Source organism: Aquila chrysaetos, chromosome 1 (assembly GCF_900496995.4).
Source record: "Aquila chrysaetos chrysaetos chromosome 1, bAquChr1.4, whole genome shotgun sequence".
Taxonomy (NCBI): domain Eukaryota; kingdom Metazoa; phylum Chordata; class Aves; order Accipitriformes; family Accipitridae; genus Aquila; species Aquila chrysaetos.
In genome coordinates, this window is record NC_044004.1 from 68,586,279 (window position 1) to 68,609,749 (window position 23,471).

The window sequence follows — 23,471 nt, forward strand, 5'->3', positions numbered from 1 at the left end:
ACTTTTGAGACGTCTCTCGCGGCGCAAGCCTCAACTCTAGATTCAAGTTTGGGTCCCGAGAAAACCATGGCATTGCGGACACGCCGCTGCGAAGGGCACCTTTCGCGCTTGCACCCAGGCGAGGTCTGTTAAGAATAAAAACCAGCGGTACTTGCCGGGGCGGGTCCGGGCGGCGGCTCCGCGGGGAAGTTCCCCCCGAAAGTTGGGCGCGGGGCGGGCGGTGGGGTGGGCTGGGGGCGGTGGGGTGGTTTTGTTTTGTTTGGGGTTTTTTTTTCCTCCTTTCCTTTTTTTTTTTTTTTTTGATGTCGTTTATTTAATTTTTTTTTTTTTTTTTTTTTGAGGATGCTGCTGCTGCTGCTGTCGATTCTCCTCCGCTGCCGGCTCAGATGCCGGCCGAGTACTTCATGCGCTTCTGCTTCTGGCGCTGGTTGCAGAACCAGACGCGGACCACGTTCTTCTTGAGGTCCAGCTTCTCGGCGATGGCGGCGATCTTCTCGGAGGAGGGCCGGGGCTGGAGGGCGAAGTAGGCCTCCAGCGAGCGCTTCTCGGGGGCGGCGATGGAGGTCCGCTTGCGCTTCTTCTCCGCGCCGCTGAAGAGCTCGGGCTTGGCCAGCTTCTCGCGGTGGGACTTCTCGGCCTCCTCCAGCCAGGCCTGCAGGATGGGCTTGAGGGCGATCATGTTGTTGTGGGAGAGGGTGAGGGACTCGAAGCGGCAGATGGTGCTCTGGCTGAGGGAGCCCACCCCCGGGATCTTCAGGTTGGCCAGCGCCGAGCCCACGTCGGCCTGGGTCACCCCCAGCTTGATGCGGCGCTGCTTGAAGCGCTCGGCGAAGGCCTCCAAGTCGCGGGGGTCGGCGTCCACGTCGCTCATGCAGCCCATGTGGGCCGGCAGCCCGTGGGCGTGGGCCATGCCCAGCGCCGCCGGGTGCATGGGGTTCATGCCGGCCATGTGGGGAGCGTGGCCCGGCGTGGAGACCACCGCGCCGTCGGGGGCCGCCATTGCCCCCAGCGCCAGCCCCGGCGTCAGGTGCTCCAAGAGTTCCCCCTCCAGCGCCTGGTGGGGCTGGTGGTGATGGTGGTGGTGGTGGTGGTGGTGGTGGTGGGTGCCCGACAGGGCGGACGGGTGGGAGATGGGCACCGAGGAGGAGGAGGCGGCCGAGGTGCAGGGGATGGTGTTCATGGTGTGGTAGGTGGCGTCCGGCTTGAAGGGGCTGTGGTGCGGCGGGTGGTGGTGGTGGCTCTTGCTCGGGGAGACGATGTCCACCGCTGCCAGGGCTTCGGCGCGGGCCAGCAGGCTCTCGTCCAGACCGCCGAATATATTGCTCTGCAATTGCAAATAGAAGGCACACATAACGCTCAGCAGGGAATTCGCCTCCCCGCGCACTCCGCCGTGCCACTAAAACCTTCCCAGCATGTTAAAAGAGAAATCCTGGAGAAGGAGGAGGGGGGGGGAGCGGGGCGGGGGGGGGGGGGGGGGGGAGAGGAGAAGCGGGAGCGAGCGGGGCGAGGGAGCGGGCGCGGCGCGCAGCCGCTCGCACGGAGGCAGCCGGCGGCGGGCGGGCGGGCGGACGGACGGACGGACGGACGGACACACGCACCAGCCGCGCGCAGCATCCCAGGTCATAAAAATTAATACGGGCGGCAAGAGCCGCCGCATGCATAAGTTGGGCGAGCGCCCGGCGGCGCCGGGTGATTTGCTGCGCGGCCATGAAAAAATCATCAGGCGGATCCGGGGGGCCGCCGAGGGGCTCCCCTTAAAGCGGGGCGGCGGGCGGCGGGCACCTACCGGAGGGGCGGGCAGGCAGGCCCGCCGCATCGCCTCCGCGCCGCCGCCGCCGCCGCCGGGGCCGGAGCCCGAGCCGGAGCCGGAGCCGCCGCTGCCGGGGCCGGAGCCGGAGCCGGGGCCGGAGCCGGAGCCGGTGCCGCGTCCGGCGGAGCCGCCGGTGCCGGTGCTGCTGGGGGAGCTGGCGGCGGGGGCGGCGGCGCCGGCGGAGGGGCAGGGCGAGGCGGTGTGCAGGGCCGAGTACTTGGTTTCGTGGAGGCCGCCGCCGCCGCCGCCGCCGCCGTGGGGGAGGCCGAAGGGCTGCTTGCTGCTCAGGGACATCATCATGGTGCTCGCCGCCGCCGCGGCCCGGCCCGCCGGCAGGCGGCCGCGGGAGGAGGGCAGGGGCGCGGGGGCCGGGGGCCCGGACCCCCCGGAAAAGCCACAGGAGCCCCGGCCCCCCCCCCCCCCCCCTCGCCCCCCCCCCTCGGGGAAAAAAAAAAAAAAAAAAATCTATCAATCGATCAATCCCACTCGCCCCCCAGCCGGCTGCCCGAGCCCCGGCGGGGAGGAGGACGCGGCCGGGAGAGGCGGCTCCGGCGAGCCGGGGATGCGCGGGGGATGCGCGGGGGATGCGCGGGCTGCCTCCCGCCCGCCCGCCCGCCCGCCCTCCGCCCGGGCGCTCGCCGCCGTCCGCCGCCGCCTCCGCTCCGGCGCCGGCCCTCGCCTCTCGCGAAGTGCCCTCCCCGCCGCAGCGCCGGTGGGTTTTACTCTCTCCCCTCCCTCCCCTCCCCTCTCGCCTGTCACTACAGCCCAACTCCTCGGGAAGGGCCCTCCGCGCCTGCCTCCTCGGCCCCGGCCCCCTCCTCCGCCGCTCCCTGCCCGCCCCCCGCCGCCCCCGCGCCCACGCCCACGCGTGCTCCCACACTCACCGCCGCGCCGCGCCCCGCCGCCTCCCAGAAAGGGGAGGGAAAAAGCCAAAAAAGAAAAAAAAAAAAGGTGGGGGGGAGCGGCCACCTCGCCGCCTCACATCCACCCTCCATTAAAAAAAAAAAAAAAAAGGGGGGGGGGGAGAGAAAAGAAAAGTCCCATCCGGGCTCACACCGAGCCCACGGCCAAAGAGTGTCCCGGGCGCTGCCCTGGCACTGCTCGCCGCTCCGGCGGGGGCGGCGGGGGGGCGCTGGCCGCTGCGCGGGGGCCGCGGAGGGAAATGCAGGGAGCGGCGGCCGGGGTCTGTGTGTCGTGTCGTGTGTCCCCCCCCCGGCGTCCCCCACCGGCGGGGAGCCGGAGGGATCCTCCTGCAAAAGCGCACCGCTGTCCCGCCAACTTCCCCCTGCCGCTCTCTTCGAAAAAGAAGAAAAGAAGAAAAAAAAAAAAAAAAAAAAAAAAAGGAGGGAGAAAAGAAATCGGGCAAAGTCAGTTTTACTGAAGGTGGCCGGGTTTATTTCCATGAATTTCACTTTGCAGCACGAAGGGTAAAATAAGTGCTTAGGTGTTTAATTTCTCACCTAAACAGCAGACTTGGTAATTTTAAGGGAAATAAAAAAAATTACATTGTATCAGCTCTCACTGTCGCCAGCTCGGAGAAATGAAATAAATCAAAGTTAAAAGCTTGAGTATCATTTAATTATGGTGCGAATAGCGCTTGGAAAGAAGTAGAACAACATCTCTAAACAAATTATGGCCGGGCCAGGAAGGAATTATTAGATTGAAATTTCATTTAGGCTCGGGAGACACAGCGCTTCAATATGTAATCTGTTATGCCTCATCTGATTTGTATGCTTAATTCAGCTTGACGAATTTATTAGTTTTCATAATAGTAAAAAAATTGAGCAGCACTATGGGCTAATGCATTGTGTGTACTATAAATTGTATGTCACCGTTGAAAGGCTGAAGTCTATAGAAATCTTTTATTAATGACAACATAGGAAAGAGGATTTTCTTGCAAGCCTTTAAGGAGTTCATGCCAAACCTCCGCGCTTCGTGTCTCGGTAGGCTATTAACATATCGTCATACTAATTAGGCTACTTCATGAGTGATATAATTTCAAACTTTAAATTATGTTCTAATTAACGAGGGTTGTCCAATTTGCTTAATCTTCAAAAGGCTTTTGGCTTGTCTAATTAGTCGAAAGCATCGAGCATCTCCAACGCCCAAGAAAAAACCATCGATAACATTTTGCGTGTTTTCAGCAGAGCCCGGGCAGAGCCCACGCGGGGCGCGGCCCGCCGGTGGCGGGCAGCGGCTGCCGGGGAGGCAGGCGGCCGTCCCCCGCCGCCTCCCCTCCCCGGAGCCCCGGGCCGCTCCCCCCGCCCCCCCGGCAGCGGCCGCAACCCTTCGCGCTTCAGCACGGGCGTGCCAGGAGGTGTGCGGGCAACTGAGGAACGTCTCCCGCTTTCCGGGGAAAGGGAAAAAAAAAAAGAAAAAAAAAAATAGGAAAATACCTCGTCGGCGCTGGGAAGTCCGAGGGCAGCCAGCCCCTGCCGGGTCCGCGGAGCCGGGGAAGGGGCTTTGCCCGCCCGGCTCTCTGGCTGAACTTTGGCGGAGAGGAGGGCGAGGAGAAAAACCTCTCCACGCTATACATTTAACCCCTCCCGCACTGAGTTTAATTACTCGCAATAGTTGGTCTAATGTATGCTGTCACACGGGAGAACTGAGAATGCATATCGTTAATATGAATTAATCTTGATTTTAATAGCAACTGACAACCGATCTCCAAAACGCTGAGCCCTTATCACCGCTCCGAACGGCGGCCACGGGGCCGCAGCCGGGTGCGGAGAAAGGCGGCCGGAGGAGCCGGGCAAACTTTCCTCGCTGCCGGGCCCGGGGGCTGACCGGGGCCCGGGGGTCCCGGCGGGGCCGCGCCTGCCGGTGGCTCTCCGCGCTGCAGGGACGCGCCGCTGTACCGCGCTGCCGGCAGCGCCCTGCCCGCGGCACCGCCGCCCGGCAAACCCTGCCTTTCCCCCCCTTTTTTTTTTGTTTCTTGGGGTTTGGGGGTGTTTGGGGTTTTTTTTTTTTTTTGGAGACAGACGCCGCCATGCCCAGCTGCACCCCCCGCCCGGTGTCGTGAGGGACGCCGCGGGAGCCGCAGCAGGCGCGGAGCCCCCGCCGCCCCCCGGCAGCTCGCCGGCCCTCCGGGGCCGCGGGCCCCGCAGCCGGCTCCGCGCACCAGCGGGCCGCCTAAATAAAAGGAGAGGCCCCCCCCCCCCCCCCGCTTACCCACGCCCACGCCCACACCCTGACCCACGCAGACATCTGGGGAGAAATCACTGTCGCCTCTCATGTATCCATGTTCTGATTTACGATTAAAATTTAAAGACGCGCATTCATATTTTACCGAACCTAATGCGCCCTATGAATTTTTAATCCGTTAGGATGCGGGCTACACTTCGAGCAAACTCTACCTTTGTTTTGAGTGCGGGGCAGCGCCGGCCCCGGCTCTGCCGGAGGGGCGGCCCCGGTGCCCCACACCGCCCCCGGCCCCCGCCGCCTCCGGGCCGCTCCCCCGGGACTCCGGGGGCGGGGGGGCGACCCGGCCTCGCCGCCGCGGGGGGCACGGCGGGGGCAGGCAGCTGCAACCCGCCGAGCCGCTGCAGCCACCGGCCCGGGACGCCCCGTCGGGGCAGCCCCGCACCCCCGGCGGTGCCTCCGCACCCCCAGCACCCTCGCTTCCCCCCGCCCCGGCCCGGCATCGTCGCCTGCACCGGCTCCTGCTCCCCCTCGTCCCTCCTCCCGATCTGGTTTCGGGGGCCGGTGCGCGGTGCTGGGCAGGCACCGGGGGGGGGGGTGCACGCTTCGCGGAGCCCCCGCCGCCCCCCGAAGCGGGATGGGCCCCGCCAGCCCCCGCCGGCCCCTCGGCCTCGCCGGGGCCGCGCTGCCGCCGCAAGCCAAGTCAAGTCACGAAGTCAAACTTAAAGCCCGGAACGATCAATGAAGACTTTTGCCGTCCGTGGCGCCTCGTGCTTCCTGGCACTAAAATAAATGCAAGAAATCGAAACTTAATTACTTGAAAGAAATCCAGAAATCCCTCTGCATAATTTATCCAGGCATTTTTCGTGGCGTTTGTGTTGAATGCACGCGTTTAACTCCGCACGCTCCGCTCCCCAACGCCGCTCCCCTCGGCAGGCGCGGGGCGAGAGGCGGCCGGCTCGTCCCGGCGGACCCCCGGGCCCCCCGCACCCCCCGGACCCCGCCCGGCCGAGGGGCGACGGGAGGAGAGGGGGTGGTCACCGGAGAAGACCGCGTTTCTGCCTCGGGGTCGCCCTGCGCTGATCGTGTGTGTCGTGTCCCCCCCCAGCCCCGGCTGAGAGCATCTCCCGGGGCAGGGATGCGGGCAGGGCAGCGTGCGGTACCCTCTCCTCCTCTCCTCTCCTCACCGCCTGCGAGGTCTGAGCCCTGAGCCAGGCACTCGGCAGATATTTTCTGATCAGGAGTGTCTGGCGTAACAACCCGAGTCTCCTAAGCGTAATGGAAAGTGCCAATAAAGTAACTCAGTTATTCTGATAAACTCCCCCCTCGTCTTTGATGATACCGCCGTGGCCTCCGCGGTCCTTCTTATGAATAGGGTATGACACCTGCTAGCTGGGGGTAGTATATTAACCGGCAACGCGGCGATGGCCTCCTCATTTGCTATCTAGCCTGGCTGCCGAGAGCCCGCTCGGCAAGCCTTCCGCTGAATTCATTAGGACTGGGAGTCTGCCGGCTCGGGAGCAAACTTTATCATAGACACCTCATCGAGAAGTTGAAGTAATGTTATGAAAGAATGAAAAATACATTTGGGAGCTGCCTGGAAACTGAAGTACATTTTGATTTAACTTACATTAACAGAAACCTAATGTAAAAGTGAAGGGATCTAACAAAACCATTAATAATTTAAAAATAATTACAGATAGTCTATCCTTACTATTCATAACCACTCAACATTTTAGACAAAGAAAGCTGAATATTCTTCGTGGGAGAAAGATGTGAGCAGACTGCTAAGCAGCAGCCGTCCGGCTCACGCTGCCTCTCCTCTGCTCGCGTCCGCCGCACGTTCACCACGGTACCCAGGGCACCATCCAAAAAGTACTTTTCCAGGAGGGAGGGTGAAAGCTGGCTGGAAGTGGAGGGCAGGTCCTGCCTTTGTCCAGGGCTTTTTGGCAGGCGTAAGGCATGGATTTCAACCCCTCCTTCTTGCTGGAGTTGTTCTTTGAGGTGGGCCCAGTCTGGCAGGGGAGACCAAGTTGGTTCTCACACCTCCTTGGGCTGTCACGAAGCTCTGCCAGCCTTGGAGGCCTCGGGAGAGGCCTTTTCTATCCGTAGCCTTGGTCAACACCCGTGGCAGCGGTGACTCTCCTGTCCCATGCTGTGCCGTGCTATTTAATGACAGCTGATATCAGCACCATACATCATCTGCTTGGCTTGCCATGGCTCCCTACAAAAGTTATTTTTAAGGCGTCCATTTTAATTCCAGTTTCCATCGTACGCTTTATAGCTCAAGGGTCTTGAGCGTGCTGCGAGGCCATGATTTTGCCTGCGTTTCTGTTCGTTTGGGGTTTTTTTGAGATACACCTGCTGTCCAAACACTGTGTAAAAGCAGCTGGATATGAGGCAAACTTCACTGCTTTCTTTTCCTTACAGGTAAAGATAAAATTGTAATGAGGGAAATTCACAGATGTAAAGTGGCTTCTAAAGGAAAAGAAATAGCGGACAATACAAAGCAGATAAGAAATTCAGATTTAACTCTCACAGGAACCTATCTTACAAATAGGCTCACAGGTGGGAACCCTTCCTAACCGCTTCCCCAACGGCTCCTTGCACTGAAAACATTAAGATCTCATGGATCATTAAAAAAATAATCCTATAAATCACACTGTGGATGTCCTTGGGACTCTACTCTTGCTGATTTAGACAAAACCCTGGTATCTTAGATTACCCTTCATTAATTATTTTCATTAATTTCCCTTGTTATAGATGTATTATCACAAATCATATTCCAAACACATCCCCTAATTAAGCACGAAATTCCTCTCTACCTCCGTATGCCATTTAAATGGAGCAATGAGAACGCGCGTGTTCAGCCCGGTGCCCGGAGGCTGGTGGCAGGCAGTCGGTGCGACAAAAGACAGTGCTTGCATGTCAGCTGTCTTTGGGGACTTGCTCTAACTCAGAGAAAATATTTTGTTTTCCATTTGGGCGTCAACACAGGCATGTTCTCAGCTCAGAGCTCTTAGCCTTTCCAAATTTTCAGTGTCCTCCATTTTCTTCTCCAGTGTTTTCAAGGCAAAGCTGAGCTCCTCTTCTCCCCCTTCCACCAAGCGAGGTGTTGGCTGATCTCTTTGTACGTCCCCAGGATTCACCAGGCATCGCAGAGCAGCCTTCCCTTTTCAGCCAGGAAGAAAAATTGTGACAGGTGATAAGCACTGAAAAAAGGTGATGAAAACCTCGTGTTTCTGAGAAGGCTGTCACCAATGGACAGATGCAATTTTAAAAATGGCTTAACAGTTGTGTCACTGGATCAGCGTTTGTACCTCAGAGCCATTAAATAGTGTGCTAAAATGCTTGTCTAGGTAGACAGGGTCCTGCGGCCCCACGTGAGAGGTGTATAATGTGCAGCTGTGGTATTTGGTGCGTGCCATGAGATGTTCTGTGTTTAACACGGTCTCTGTAGTTTTGGTGATATCTTGCATGGACTCATCCTGCTTCGTGAATGGTTAGCGGAAAACATCTGTGAATTATTCTGTTTACTCCCTTTGATTCAAAGTCCACACAATCAGAGCATGACGGGACTTGACCCTGGCTGGTGAGGAAGGCCCACTAGGACCGGCATCTGGTAGAGTATCAGATATGTGCTGAAGCATCGGTCCCTGCAGGACCAGGCACCCTGAGCTCAGACCTAGACTACAGGCTCATCCTCCGTGAAAAACAGGTTTTAGTTCTCGAAAGATACATCTGTGCATAAGAGCAATGATAATGTTTGGGGGTGGGTCTACCTTATATGTGGACATAGACACTTGTCTATGTTTTATTCAAAGCTAATCGCAAATCCTCAACTTTTTTTTTGCCCCTCTTCTGGTTTTTTTTTTTGGTTAAAATTCAGTAGAAATGCATTACACCTTTCCTACAACCTCTGGGCATACATCAAAGCCCTTCCCTTCACACATAGAGCATGGGCAGGTATGTGCCTGTGTTCTCCTGTCCCTTTTTATACATGAAATATTGTATGTTCTGAAGACTGTTTATATAATGAAATCAAATTGTGAAATGCCTCTGCAGCTTATATCAACATTTCCTATTGGAAACAGCCTGTTAGGACTATGATAGCACGTATCTCTTGCAGTCCTGAGACAGCAATCAAATTCCAGTGAAATCTCTTACCAAAGGCAATCAAGTCGATCAATGGGAGTTTTGCCAGTAACATCAAACCTGATGAAATGGTTCTGTGTTAAGAACTGCAAATATACACATGGCGAAGAGGACAGATCAGAAAACAGGACTATGAAGGTAAAGAAAAAATGCAGAAAGAAAAGAGATTATACTCCAAAAAGAAAAATGCAGGAGATGAGTAATCGACTGACATATACAGCCAACCCAATACAGAGGCTAAAATGCAGACAACTCAGTTTATAGCCTGTAACACGAACTTCTGTAGAGGCATTTACTCAGAAGAACGCATATCCATGCATCCTGCTTTAAATATTTTGCTGAATTGGGATGAACTACACTTGTGCTTAACAGCTTTACTCTTTGTTTTGATGGGGGAGACCTGGGACAACCCAAAGAGGCTGTCATTTTCAAACTTTCAGATATCATCATCAAGCTGCATATGTCTGCGTGTGTGTCTGTTGCTATGTATACATAGTAAATATAGCATCAAATCATATTTTTACTTGTTAACCCCTTAACAGTTATGTTGCTTAGTAGGTACCCTGACATAGTGAACTTATTTGAGTAAAATGCACTTTGTTTTTCTTGTTTAGGCCAGCACGTTTCCTTGGAGTAAGCGAATTCGTTGCTGCACACCCGTGAGACAGAGGCAACGCTTTCCAACAGGTCCCAGCATCCCTGTCTTTCCCAGTGACTTGGGCTCCCAGCACACTTGTCTGCCTCTGAATATGTTCCCGCTGGGTCCAGACACTCTAGCCCAAAGTAGGCCAAAATGGGGGGGGAGGTGGGGGCAGGGTGGTTTTTTTTTTCTGGTTGGGGGGAATTTTGCATTTGGGGTTTTTGTTGTTGTTGTGGGTTTTTTTTAGCTTGATATAGTTTTTAATAATGTTCATGGATATTTTTTGAATGAGGGGGGTGGATCTGACAAAGCTTTTCCAACCGTTAAAACTTGCCTGCTTAAGTGCTGACAGCTGTGGGATGGCTCTTAATGAGGAGGGATGCGCTCGGGCAGTGCCCTGCCCGTGGTCTGTCCGTCCGTCCGTCCTGGTGACTGGTGGGGCAGCGGCAGCGGCCGGGGGGTCCCACCGCATGGTGGGGAGGGATACGGGGAGCTGAATTACTGCTGCCCCATCTGTATGAATACAGCCGGGGCACCCTGGGGGAACGTGAGAGGAAATTAAGGGCAGCTTGTGGCTGCGGGGGGCTGCTCCCCCTTTTTTTTTCCTGGGAGGCCCGGGCAGCCCAGACGCCATGGAGATAGGCTCAAGACCAGGATCCTGCCCCCCCCCCCCCGGTCTTCCCCCCCTCTGGCTCCAGCGGCCCCGGGTGATGCTTTAGGGTGGCAGAGACTGGCGGCAGCTGGAGCTTGTCCGTGTTTCTGTGGGTAAACCGGGGGTCAGGCCCTGGGGAGCCACCGAAAGTTTGCTCCGGGAGGGATGACCCCGGGAGGCTCTTCCCAGTTGTGGGGGCAAGGCAGGGGGTGTCCTGGGGCAGGCGTCTCCCCGCTGCCCGGCATGGTCCCCCGTCCCCCGCTTCCCACTCCTGGTTTCGAGGGAATAGGGAAAATTCCTCTCTCTTCTCAACCGGGGCCAAAAGCAAACCCTTCTCGGGATTCCCGGCAGAGTGCTGCCACCCACCCGCTGCCAGGATGGTGTGAGAGGTACGTCTGGGAAGGAAAGGTGGTTTCATTCTTACTTTGTCTCTCTGTTACACCTGCTGTCCTTCCACACCCCCAGTATGCCATCTCATGACATGTCCTAGTATGATGCAGCGTGCTGTATTGTGATTTCAATGTAACAGTGGGCATGTTATATTATTTAAAAAAAAAAAAAATGCCCCAAAGGCAGGCGACATGTCAATCTAGAAAGAAGATGGTTCAATCTGTACTCATCAATTGCTCAGAATACTTAAAAATGAACTGAAGGACCAGGAAAGCTCAGGAACCTGATAAATTAAGGGTTACATGCTTGCAACTGAAGTTCATGGGTTAGCAAGGCCAGGCTGCTTTAGATACTAAAAGGTAGTGGGGGGGTGGAACCAAAAACAAAAGAGGTGGGTAGAAAGAATATCTTCTTGCAGACAAGTGAGGGGAAGAAGGTGATGAAAAGAGTTTTGTTTTATTTGATTCAAAATTGTGCTCCAGCTGTGGGCAGGAGCCTGTGCCTGTTCTGTGGGCTGAGTGAAGCCTGGCTTGGGAAGGGAAGGAGGTGGCGTTGGTTTGCAGTCCCGCTGTTTTGGGGCCTGTTGCAAAAGTCAGAAGACTTGTGTGGGATTTGATGTTCATTATTCATACGGTCGTGTTTTAGCAGGGGTGAGCTCTCTACACATGGCTGTCATTTTCACAATCTTTCACATAAGCTGTGTCAGCACAGCCTTTATAAATCTCATTTTTACCAAAGATTTATGATATAACTGTAAATGTGTGCTCTGAACTGGTATCTTCCATAGAGAGTTTTAGTGAGGGGATCTTATTTTTAGAGGGTTGGTGCATTTATTGTCTGTGTCGAAGATACACGATGAAAAATGTAATTTATAATGTGGCATAATAAAAATGGCTGGTCTTTGAGGGGATAGCAGACGTAGTCCCATACCTACACAATATGTTTTTCAGTAACATTTCGATAATGACATGTGCCTTATAGTGGTGTGAGAGGTGGTGACAGTGCATCAGGCAACCGTAGGAGATGCTGTGTCAACTCTGACCTTATCAAGCAAGACCGCTATGCCTGTACAAAGCAGTCAAGTTGGACAAAGGAGAGAAGAAACACTCGTTCAGCAGAGTTACAGGGCTAGATTCTGCTTTTATTTATTCCACTTTAAGTCAGAAATAACTGAGTCAATTGGAAGCATCTTTGCTGAATTAATACATGTGTGAATGTTCCAAACATTTCAGTGTTCTTAAAAAATTCAACCAGACCTGGGAATAGCTGGGTAGCTTGCTTCTGAGAGCTGAGATACGCCACCTCCTGTACTGCTGTTTGGAAAGACTGCACATTTTGAAGAGGCAGTCCAATGTTACAGCCAGTTTTAAGACAGGCTGCATTCACTATTTGATTCTGCGTGGTATTGCCATACCTGTTTATTTCATTGTAATCATGGTAACTTTTTTCACACAAATCAAGCTGTTACTCATAAAGTGGTGGAAAACAACAGATCTCTATTTCTGTATGAACAGTGGCTGGTTTTCCCCTTACTCAGGGACTTTGTGCGTTTAAGGTGCTACAGGCATCTGCAAAGCAAAAGCCATGGAAATGACAAAGGAAAGCTGGGCTGGTGCACTTTTCATTATGGCAAAGCTCCTGCCAAGTCAAAGACCAGCCATCAAATGAGAGTTTCATCTGAATCTAGAGGAGAGACTTAGGCTGTACTAGTACTACTAAAATTAAGAAACTGCTAAGTGAAATTTGCAATCTTGTTTTGGTGGTTTCTGTTTGGTGTTTTGTTCTTGTTTGGTTTTTTTTAGTTAAAGAAATAACTGGCAAACCAGAGGCTATAAAAACTTAGTTGCTTAGTGTATACACACAGTTACCTATTGAAATCATCATCCCACTTTATATTATGCAAGCAGAAATGTCTATGTATGTTAGCACTTTTCTAGTTTGTTAGTTAATGTACAAATGAATTGGACCTTAAATACTATAATGGCACACATCAGAATATTAAGATTTCAGGTTATAGCAATTGTTCAGTTAAAGGCTATAACGTTTGACAGGTCCTCTAAGTAGAAACATCACCTTTTGGATAAAACACCTCCACAGTTTTGGAGAGGACAAAAATGAAAAATTTAGTCTTTATCTGCTCATGGTTTTTATATCATGTTTCCAAAACACATGGTAGTATGAATTCTGTGCTTAGCTGAAAGAGAAGCAACTTTGGTCTGAGTTGTCTATGTGTACTTCAGATTGCTAAAATTGTGCTGTTCAGAACTTGCTTGAAATCTACTGATGGTTTATACTTATGTACAAATAACCTTTTTTTTCAGTCTGCCCCTAATTGCTATAATCTGTCGTGAAGAGAAGAGTGGGAACAGCATTTTGAAGCAGGTAGAGGATGGTGGGATCACAGGTGATGGCAGCGCAGGGTGCAAGCAGGAAGCACATGCCTCCTGAGGATAGTTTTTGTTACTTAGTGAGGTCTATGTTTCAGAGGAAAAGCAGCAGAGGAGAGCAAGAACTTGATGCTAGATGGGAAAAAGTAGACCACTACATCTTCAGGATGAAGACTTTTGTTCCTCCGGCGTGGTGAAAGTTAGTGCTGTAGGGGATGGGGGTTTTAAACTTGTTTTTCATTAATCCTTGCCTCTGCAAAAGGAAAATCTTCCTTCAGGACTGGTCCAAGGTGTGGAACAAACACACCCAGGAACCGGGACTGATGCTTACTACCTTCTACCTCAGGTCCCAGACACTTAACTGACTTGCTGATACAAAGATGTCTGTGTGTGCATTTAGCTGAAGCATCTAATATCATACCCACTGCTGAAATGAAACAAAATAGGAGACGGCTATAGAAACATGAAAATCTAGCCAGGAGGAAAAAAAATATATACTGAGTGGCTGGGGTGAGGGTGAAGGAGCACAGTAACCCCACGGTAGTCATTACGTGCACTGCTTAACGTACCCCTTGTAGCGGCACTTGGATGCTCCAGTGCTGAGCACCAGTACGATGACCAGAGTGGAAGGAGAGGTCCCTGCTGGACCGTGAGTGTGGGCAGGGGGTGAGGGATGGGTGCTGCCCATGTGTGCTACCAGGACCTGGCGAGCAGGCCAAGCTGTCAAGCAGGAGGATGAGTTTCCTCTGGCTTAATGTGATGGTTTTATTATCATAAACTCAGCTGATAACAGAGGAAGTCTGGAGCAAGCATGGGTTTTCATAACCGCAAGGGAGAGTCCCGAGAGAAGGCGTTAGGAGTTCAGGCTCAGCCTGTTAGCCACAGTGACTGTGGCTGGTGTGGATTTCTAATTTCCGGAAGCAATTAACACAAGAAAACAAAACACTGACTCAATGAGGTGAAGCAAATATCATATGTTTCGGTACTTATTCAAAAGTTATTTTTCATCCCTGCATTTAGCTAACTGAGTCCAGGAATTTCCTTTTTCTCCCCATCAGAATTGAATTAAATCAAGATTTTCATCCCATTTGTTTCAAGATCATGCTCCAGAAAACTCTAAACAAAAATGCTGTGGCTAGCGACTGACAATGTGTTCGGGGCTTAGAAAGCAGCCACTGAAAGGTGTTTTCTGTTTGAAGCTTCCTGCTGGCTCCAAGTTTTGAGAAGTTCAGACTGTGTAGGCCCCGCTGCCATCCAGGCTGGTAACCACCACAGACCCACCTTTCCTGTTGTTACTTCACGTTCAGTGAGAGTTTGACTGCAAACAGCTGAAATCAGATACTAATCCCCTGTGTAGAGTATGCTGGAGACTTGTGTCCTGTTGGTCTTGGAGTAAACTGAACATAGTAGGTTTGGCAGTAGGTGGACTTGATCTTTTTTTTCTTTTTTTTTTTTTGTTTTCCTCCCACCCCTGTAAGAAGCTGACCAACCGATGGTGGTGGAGGATAATTCCTCTTAATTATTTTAAACCACCAAGCAGTTTGTTTAGTAAGGGGGATGACGCATGAGCGTGAGGCTGCCTGCTCTTTTTCCAGCAGAGGTGGGTCCCGGCAGAGCCGGGCTCTGCCCGCGCCTGGCCCCTGGGCATCGCTGGGGCTCCGCTGCGGGACGCTGCTGGGTTGTCGGCTCTTCGGAGCGACTGCTGTCTTCTGGTACGCAGTTACGTGCTGAAAAGCACAACGGCGCTTGCTTCTGGCTGGGGTCTTCAGAGGCTGCTACGACACCAATAAGTGAAAGTTAATTGCAAATTTATTTCTAGGTAGCAATAAGGGAAAAACACTTGGGGCCAGTTTCCTTTAAAGAAAAGGGGGGAAAAGCCTGTTCTACACTCATTTGATTAACCCGTGCTGTTAATCATTGCCAGGTTTATGAACCTCTATTATAAACTTGTTACTCTAAGGGGTTTCGGTTCAGTGATTGAAAAACAGCTCTAGGGCCTGGGTAGGTAAGAGTAGCAAGAAGTACAAGTAGAAGCACTGAGCCTTTGAAGAGGTGTATAAATAATTAGCAACATATTTCATGTGGACTCTTTCGTCAAGATACACTGTCAGACCTGGGACTTTATCAGAACATGATGAAAATGTAGAAAGAGCTCTATCTTTATTCCAGCATAACAATGTTGAAATCTAAAATAATTTGGTATATTAGAAGCTAGTTTAGGTCACAGGTAACAGCTCTGCGCTGCTGAACTGCTCTTGTATCTGCTGCGGTTTCTTCAGAAAGCAGAAAGTGTCTGAAAGGTTCTTTACACTCTCGTGTCTTTTGAATCTTAGATCCATATTTCATGGTTGCAAAACATACAACACAGGTGAAAACCTGGACTGCATCTTAATAAAGCAAAGTGATAAATAAATAGTAGCCCATGCAACCTCAGAAGGTAGAGGGAGATATAGCATGGAAAGTAGAAAACAAAGGTGGGAACTCAAAACACTGTTGTGGGGAGAAAAAAACAAACCAAAACCCTCTAGGACATACCCCTGTATCTCACTCAAAAGAAAGTGGCAAAAAGTTTGTTCTTACTAATAAACAACAAACACAAATCCTTCTAACAAAATATAGGTATCTGGAAGCTAATGGCATCGCAAGTGTCTTAGATACCACACACAGCACTGTTTTAATCATGGTTTGTTTTAGCATCATCCCAGTTGGTTTGTGGTTTATTTTGTTGTTTTTGTTTTTGTTTTTTTTTTTCCTGTTTATGTGGTAAAACTGTTTGCTTTTTAGGGCAAGCCTTCTGCTCTCCCATTTTCAAGCACTAACCCTGATCTCTAGGGAAAAGCCCCAACTCCACCAGTTGTAGATGGCTTTGCTCATTCCCACCTGGAGGAGGAGCTCAGTGGGCGTCAACGTGAGTTTTGTCCAACTAAGAATTCATTTTGGCCTCAAAATAACCCAGCGTCAGCCAGTGGGTGTGGGACCCCTATGAGAAACCCATGCGCTAAAATGCAGAGGTTATTTTAGCAGAAATGTGTCAGTCTCTGCTAATTTCAGAAATGCTAATGAGACTTCAGCGAGGTCAGGACTTCACGAGTGCTTTCTCTATTAACCTGAACAGAATCAAGATTTCACTCTTCACCTTTTTCTACCAAGGCTTTCTGCCCAGCTTTGAAAGCTGGAAGAATAAATCAAATTCAAAGAGTGAACTTCATTTTGCCTCCAGTTTGAATGTTTGGGCTGAGTGATGGTAATCTTAGTGCAAGACCACAGGCCAGTGAATTTCTGAGTTGTGGGCATGAGGCATTTTCCGCCCCTTCTACTTTCATTAGGAATTACATAGACCTATTTAAATAATGATTACAGTTATTTTTTTAATAGCTTTCATGCTTGTGTGCATTTGTATTTTAAGTAGCTAGTACTTAGCTAGCTTTAAGTTGTATTTGTTCATTGTGCTTGTCAAATAATTTTAAAGGAATATGCTGTGTTACTGAAGAATGGTGTTCTCTATTTGCATGCTATGTGACATGAAATGCAATGGGATCTCTACAGAATTTAATAGTGAAATGAGAAGTTACAGCTGATATGTGGAAGGAGATAGCATCACTCTTAATCCTCCCAGGCTTAGCTTGGCAGGGTGTGAGATCCTAAAGAAATACCACGAGGCAAAAAGGGATCCGATGGTTGCCTGTGGGCACTGCTTGTGACTCTAGCCGTGCAGTCAGTGTATGGCTGCTCCCTCCTGCCAGCGGCACCGGTGTGAGCGGACCAGGGTTTGCCCATGCAAACAACTCTGCAGGACCCACGGACAGTTTGTCACAAACCCCGTGAACTTGGCAGCAAAGTCCTAGCTGCAATTCTGCACTGATCCAAGCATTACCCCTCGGTGAAGCACTATCCAAGTTAGCTTTTTTTGCTACGTAAATTTTCATTTCTGCTCTTGCTAAGAGTGAACTACTCTCTCATTTTTACATTTCTGTCTCTAAACTTGCCTTTGCCCCTCAAACGGGAAGCTGTGTGCAGGAGACTAACGTTTAGGCACCAGACAAAATATCCAGATAGATACAAAGCCAGCCCCTCCTCCTTAACAAAGCTGGTTCTTCCCACCCTGGTTTTAAACTGGAAGAAACGGTGTAGAGATCCATAAGCTTTGGCAAGGAAAAAGCAGGTCCATATTTTCTTGTCTACCTCCAGTCTCTTCTGGTGTCCACTGGAAGCTGACACTAACCTGGCTATTTCATGCCCCACAGAGTCAGACTGACTTATTTGGTAGCCATCTCTATGGTGAGTTTGATTTTTATTTTCAGGGTAGCCATAGGGCAGGTATTACTCTTGACAAGTGAGTGGAAACCGTGCCACTCAGCTATTACTTTTTAATCTGCTAAGCAGGAAAGTGAGCCTTTTAAGTGCCTGGCTTGCAGGAGGTCATCATTAGTCTGTCAAGGTATTTCTTTATTGCTATCTTCCATAAATGTATTTGATATGGCAACTCCTAGTTATGTTGTTTTGAACAGACAAGACGTACTGTTTATGAAAACAGACTTCTTAAAAGCAAGCTGTGGTGGCACGTAAAGGAGGAGAGGTTGTTTACAATATTTTAAGCCAAACGGTTCGTTTGGCAGGAGGTTTTCTGTAACATGCGAGAACAACAAGAATTAGCTCTCTCAGCACTTCAACGAGCAGAGATTTTTGTCTGTAATGAGAAGAATGAGACTTGCTTGACATAAACTACAAAACAACACAGGAAAGATGAAGAAGGAGGGCAGAAATACATTACTGAAGGTGAGGAGAAACAAGTTCACTGCTCTACTGTGAATTCAAGATTCTTTCTCATTATAATGTATAATTACAGCTGGCATCATTCCAGAGGAGGGGTTGAAAGAAGGTAGGTCTTACCAACCATGCTAAATCCTGTTGAGGAACTGACCACAGCACCATCCTACCTGAGTTCATATAATCCAAATCATTCCCATTTTATTCTTCTGTACCGGGTCCTTCTTTATGCAGAAATGCAAATTCTCTTTGGACTCCTGAGATTTGAAAACTGATTAGAATTTTTATGTTCCTCTGTTAAGGGTAAAAATAGGTTATCCCAAGATAGACAGCCCCCCAAATTATATACTGATCTGAGAAATTGGGAATAGCTTACTTCTGTCATTAAATGAATAACTACTTTAAGCAACCAGTGCCAATGACATAGCTGCGCCTCTTCTGAATTTCTCTTGTCTTTCTGCATTTTTTAGCAGTTTAGTGATAAGTTTACTAGTGCCAGATTCTATTTACTTGAAGTAGGATATTCATCCATGTATCATTTAAAAGCAAATCTTTGGTTTGCTTTCTAGATCTAGTATATGACTGAGAACAGCAGAGAGATTACATATGTGGCTACCCTAATTTCCTCTGCAGCTCTCCCAAGGAGCAGAGCTTGAACTCAGTGAGGAGACCGGGCTGAAGTTTGGCTGTCTGAATTTGTCTGGGTAGATGCGCGTATGTGCGGCCTCTAGGGCATGGCTTTTGCTTTTAAAACCAATGATGGACCAGGATACTGTAGGACAAAGTGAATATTTATTGAATTCAAGCTGAGGATGGTTGTTGGATATTTCCTGTGTAATGAAATTGTAAGGCTCCTACTCTTTCTTTCTTTTTTTTTTTTTTCCCCCTCCGATTTTCTTTCTCCGAGAGCAATTGCGAGGCTAGGTTGCATTGCTGGAGACCTGCTCTTTTCTCACCAGTAAATGATGTAATCTAAGCAGCGGTGGCTGCGCACAGATGACTTTGGACCCTGGTTTCCTGGCTCTGAAATACCTGTCCATTTGGTGGTGTCGGGACAATGATTGCTTTTCCTCTGGTCTGGCTCCCAAAGGCACCTCGCATAGCCTAGTTACATTGACGTTGTTGTTCTCTTTCCAAGGTCTTCTGACAGCCTCAGAACTGGAGCTACTCATAAAGTATTCACTTTGTCACTTGCTCTCCCCCACTCTTGTTGGGTATTTCATGGCAGCTGTATCGGCTTCACTCCCCTCCTCGACCTGTAGCGCATCGTGTGTACGTGTGCTTCGTTTCATTGAGAGCTTGGGATAGGAAACTGGTGAAGTGGTCTGGTTGGAGGGGGATAGTAAAGAGGGAGAAGCTAAGTATGTAACGGAACTAGTCTTATCTGTGCAGCTTTCCTTCTGTTTGGACATGACTGTGTGCTGCTTATTGATATTTCATTTGTATTGCACACGCACACTGCTAAGAATGGTGCTTATCTAGGCATAAAAAGGCTATTAATAACTGATCCTAATGTACCTGTGAGTTCCGAGAATCTTATTACAGAAGTCATTCTTTTTGCCCACTTCCACTCCAGTGCTAGAGGCTCCACTTGCTTCTGCTTACTTTATCTCCAGGTAAGCCCATGATTTTTTGATTATATAATGAAAATAGCTAAGAAAATCAAGACATCTCAGGATCTTAAAGGGACTACATAATTCTTACAAAAGAGTTTAAGAAGAATTATTTGGAATTATTTATTCCTTTTATTTCCTGTTGGCAATACTATTTTCTTTACTAGAGTTGTCTGGGGGAAGTAAAAATGTGTGTTAAAGCAAAGGGGGTGTATATTCCACTGTATTTTACCTACAGGTTTTGGTTTAGACCCTGATCTGTTACACAGCCATAAAACAGGGTTAATGTGATTGTAATAATAGACACAAATCAGGGTTAGGTCTGCTAAGCATAAAATGAGAATTATATTGAAGTAAAGATTTATGGGGCCACTTCTAGTTATATCAGGCAAGGAGAAAACCATGAATGTCTTCTGTAAGCACGTGGATATACGCAAAAAAAAAAAAAAAGCGATGAGGTTATATATAATCTACTGAACTCTATTCTTTTTCATCTATATGATAAAAGATTTATTAAAATCAGCAAGAGGAAAATGAGCCAAGCTTTGTTACTATGAGAGAGTTCTTATGATTTCAGGACTATGGTGTCAGTTTGGAAAACAGAGGGTATTTTTTTTGTTTTCTGGATTTTTTTTCCTCCACACTGGTATGAACTATAATTAAACCAGGTACCCATATGTTTACATAGAAAGACAAATGGTCTGTTTATTTCAGCAGCTGTTTAACAAGCCACCAGTACAATCAATTAAATTAATCCCAGGAAATAAAACTTGAAATAAAGATGATATCTGAAATCATTTTTATTCATGGTTAGAGACCATGCAGATTCTTTTGACAAGTTGAAAAATCTTATGGGTGATGTTGAAAACTTCAATGTACAAGTGCTAATTCAATTTGAGGGCAAAAAAACTGACTTGATAGAACAGTTTCTGTAGAGATATTACTAGAATAGCAAACCCCCAAGCAATACAAAGGCAGCCAGAGTATTGTATGCTCATTACCTGAATTTTCAAACACTTAACAACTGTGAGAAGTATGAATATGCAAAGCTTCCAGACTCTGACCAGCATTTTTCTCATTCTTTTCTATTCCTGGAATGAAAAAGCCAGTGGTTTATGTAATTACATACATATAACTGTTATTAACTTAATTTAAAGTTGCATATGATATAAAGTCATAGGTCTCTAACTCAGCACAGCATTTAAGTAAATCAGCCCCTTCACCAGCTGCAGCACCTTAAATATGTGTGCAAGTGCTCTGTTGAACTGGGTCTAAAATTTCAGCCCTTGTATCTTCACAGCTGTTATGCAGGGGAGATGAAAAGTGGACCTTGCATAGACAGCACAATATTAAAAATTTATTAAATCACAGCGATGGAGATTAAAATATTAAAATGGGAATGAACTCTTGCCTTTAATGGTGAGAGTCCTAAACAGTCATCCTCATATCTAGAAGAAAAAACATAGGAAAGAGAACCTTATAATGAATGTCCCATGTGAGGGAATGGTTTGAATAAGAATTCCCCTCCCATGTGGAAGACCCCTTGACCTCCGTGAGGATTTCGGGGACTTACTGCCACATCAGGTCTGAAGGCTCGAAAGGCAATGTTAATTTGCCTAATTTTAAGTTCTGGGCCAGATCCTGCAAGCTCTTGTTTGCATATATAGTCCATTATGCCTGAATATTTTGTGGTGGCATTTTATGACAGATAATGTATCAGCCCTGATGTTTTAACTGGAAATGTGAAATACCACAAAGTGCGCACCACAGTTACACTGGCATTGTTGCCTGACCCTTACCTTCTGCTTTTTCTCACATGAGCAGTGCCACGGATTTCTGATAGACAACTCCCCCCCCCCCCGAGATATTTGTGCAAGACTTAGGATCTTGTGCTTACTCCTGAATGCTCAAAGCTTTGACATCTAATCTTAAACGAGACAGTAAAAACTACAAAAGTCTGTTTTTTTTTTTTTTATTTTGCAAAAGCTAAAATCATGTTGCTATAAATAAAGGACATCAATCTCTGCAGGTTAAGGCTAACAGGGCAATAGCAAATCTGTTTATATTAGACTGTCTCTTAAATATAAGAAAAATGTTTTAAAAATAAAAAAGCTGAACTGTGTATAACACTGAAGAATGCCACAAAAAAAACCCAGTTGATGTGCCATGAATGCTTTTATCTTTTACAAGCCAAGTTTTTATTCTGTACAGGCATTAAAGGATTTCTTTTGGGAGCTTTTCTTCTGAGATACCTGTAGTCTTTCTCCTCCTTGCTAACTCTTGCTGGTGCTGTTTGCAAGAGACTTCTCAGCTGCCCGAGTCCCTGGATGGTGGCAAGTAGGCAAATATTCTAGGTTGTGACAAAAGTACTGAGTCTGCAAGCAAAGAGTTGGCAATATCTGTATTTGCTCCAGGCTCCCAAAGTCCTAGTGCTCTGATCACTTCCATGGGACCTGCTGGAGCACATCTGTCTACCTTTGCTTCAGCCTGAATCCTCCTGTTTGTGGAAACCAAGTGGTACAGTGGCCAGTCGAGCAGCACTGGGTTGTGTTTCAATACGGAGATATGTGATGATGTGCCCTGGGAGCTGGAAAGTGCTTCAGGGTCCTTAGTGTATGCTAAATCACAGTGGAGGACCGGAGGGGGAACGTCATTGCAGTCTGGAAATGTGGCTGGGATCTGGAATGAGACTCACTAGAAGCAGAGCTCCTCGCTTGTTTATCAGCGTCTCCAAAGTGAATTTCCTCCACGGACAAATTTTCTACTGAAATTTTTCACATCTCCATTACTTAACCTGAAATGTGAAAATCAGTCCAAGTTTCTGCTTAAATACTGTCAAAAAATGTGTCCACCTACTTGTTATAATATCTGTACTAGCTGACACATGTACTAGCTGACACATGTATTATATGCATTTTACTGAGCTCAAGGAATTCTTTTATGATAAAAGAAAAAGAAGCCTGCTGGTCTTTAAAGCACTAAATCATTGGTGAAATAAGCATCTCGTGCAAATGAAGAGATAAGCACAGGGAAGGAATGGTGTCACTTTTAGGTGCCCAATGTTCATAGCGCGACTCGGTCTTAACTACAGAGGGCACTGCCAACCACTGACAGGAATTTAAGGTTTTAGCTGCCATGTGGCTTCCTATCTAAGAATTGACAAGTAATTTGAGTAGTAATCAATATGCTCCTGCTTCCTGGAGTTGTACGCATTTCCTAATAATCAATACAAGTTTTTGTTTGGCTGTCATTGTTAAAGATGATCAGAAAAGAAGGGGTTTGTGAATGTAAATGAAGCATCCTATTGCTCTAGGCTGTGCTATGTCTAACTTGTGCAAAATGATGTTACTTGGTGTTAAATCCGTAGCTTTCTTTTTTGCATAAGAAGGCTGGCTCTGTATTTGGGAATGCTGAATAGAAAATTAAAAATGCAGGCCAGTCTTCAGGAACATTTTACTTACTGTTTTAATAAATTTTTGTTTATGCCTAGAGGTGCCATGAAATTACCAGCCAGACATTAATATACAGTACACAAGGGATCTTGTATATAAGCAATGATTATTACTGTGTGACTCAGATGAAGCTTGCTATATACACAGATAGCTGCTGGACGGGAGATGAAAAGTGAATACCTGTCTGGATAAAGAGTGGTGGTACTTAGGCAGTGGATGTGCATTCTGTCGCGTATGTTTAGAAGTAAGCCATTTTTTCAGAGTAGAAGCATGACTCAAGGGGACAGTGATCTGTCATGGTAGAAACACCTTCACTTTCTTTCATAAAGTAATGGAAGGCAAGCACATGGTATCGATGATCCTGGAGCTAATGGTACTAAGCATTTCCAAGTGAAGTATTGCTCTGGACCCCCTTAACCAAGGAGTCTGTTTTAAACCACCAAAGCATCTGCTTCAGTTGCTGA

At 48.5% G+C, this 23,471-nt stretch overlaps 1 protein-coding gene across 1 annotated transcript; it reads right to left on the bottom strand.

Annotated features, from left to right (window-relative positions):
- Positions 1-382: 382 nt before the first annotated feature.
- Positions 383-2,571, bottom strand: POU4F2 (POU class 4 homeobox 2). The gene is made up of 2 exons (XM_030027687.1): positions 1,787-2,571; positions 383-1,324 (listed from the first exon to the last, which is right to left on the bottom strand). The coding sequence occupies exons 1-2, from the start codon at positions 2,108-2,110 to the stop codon at positions 383-385; spliced, it is 1,266 nt and encodes a 421-aa protein (XP_029883547.1). The 5' UTR covers positions 2,111-2,571.
- Positions 2,572-23,471: the final 20,900 nt, after the last annotated feature.

What these genes read in the sequence shown, in the direction of transcription:
- POU4F2 (XM_030027687.1), bottom strand. Translation starts at nt 2,110, where the DNA reads ATGATGATGTCCCTGAGCAGCAAGCAGCCCTTCGGCCTCCCCCACGGC. An exon ending in CCTGCCTGCCCGCCCCTCCG is followed by an intron (nt 1,325 to 1,786) that starts GTAGGTGCCCGC and finishes TTGCAATTGCAG; the next exon opens with AGCAATATATTCGGCGGTCT.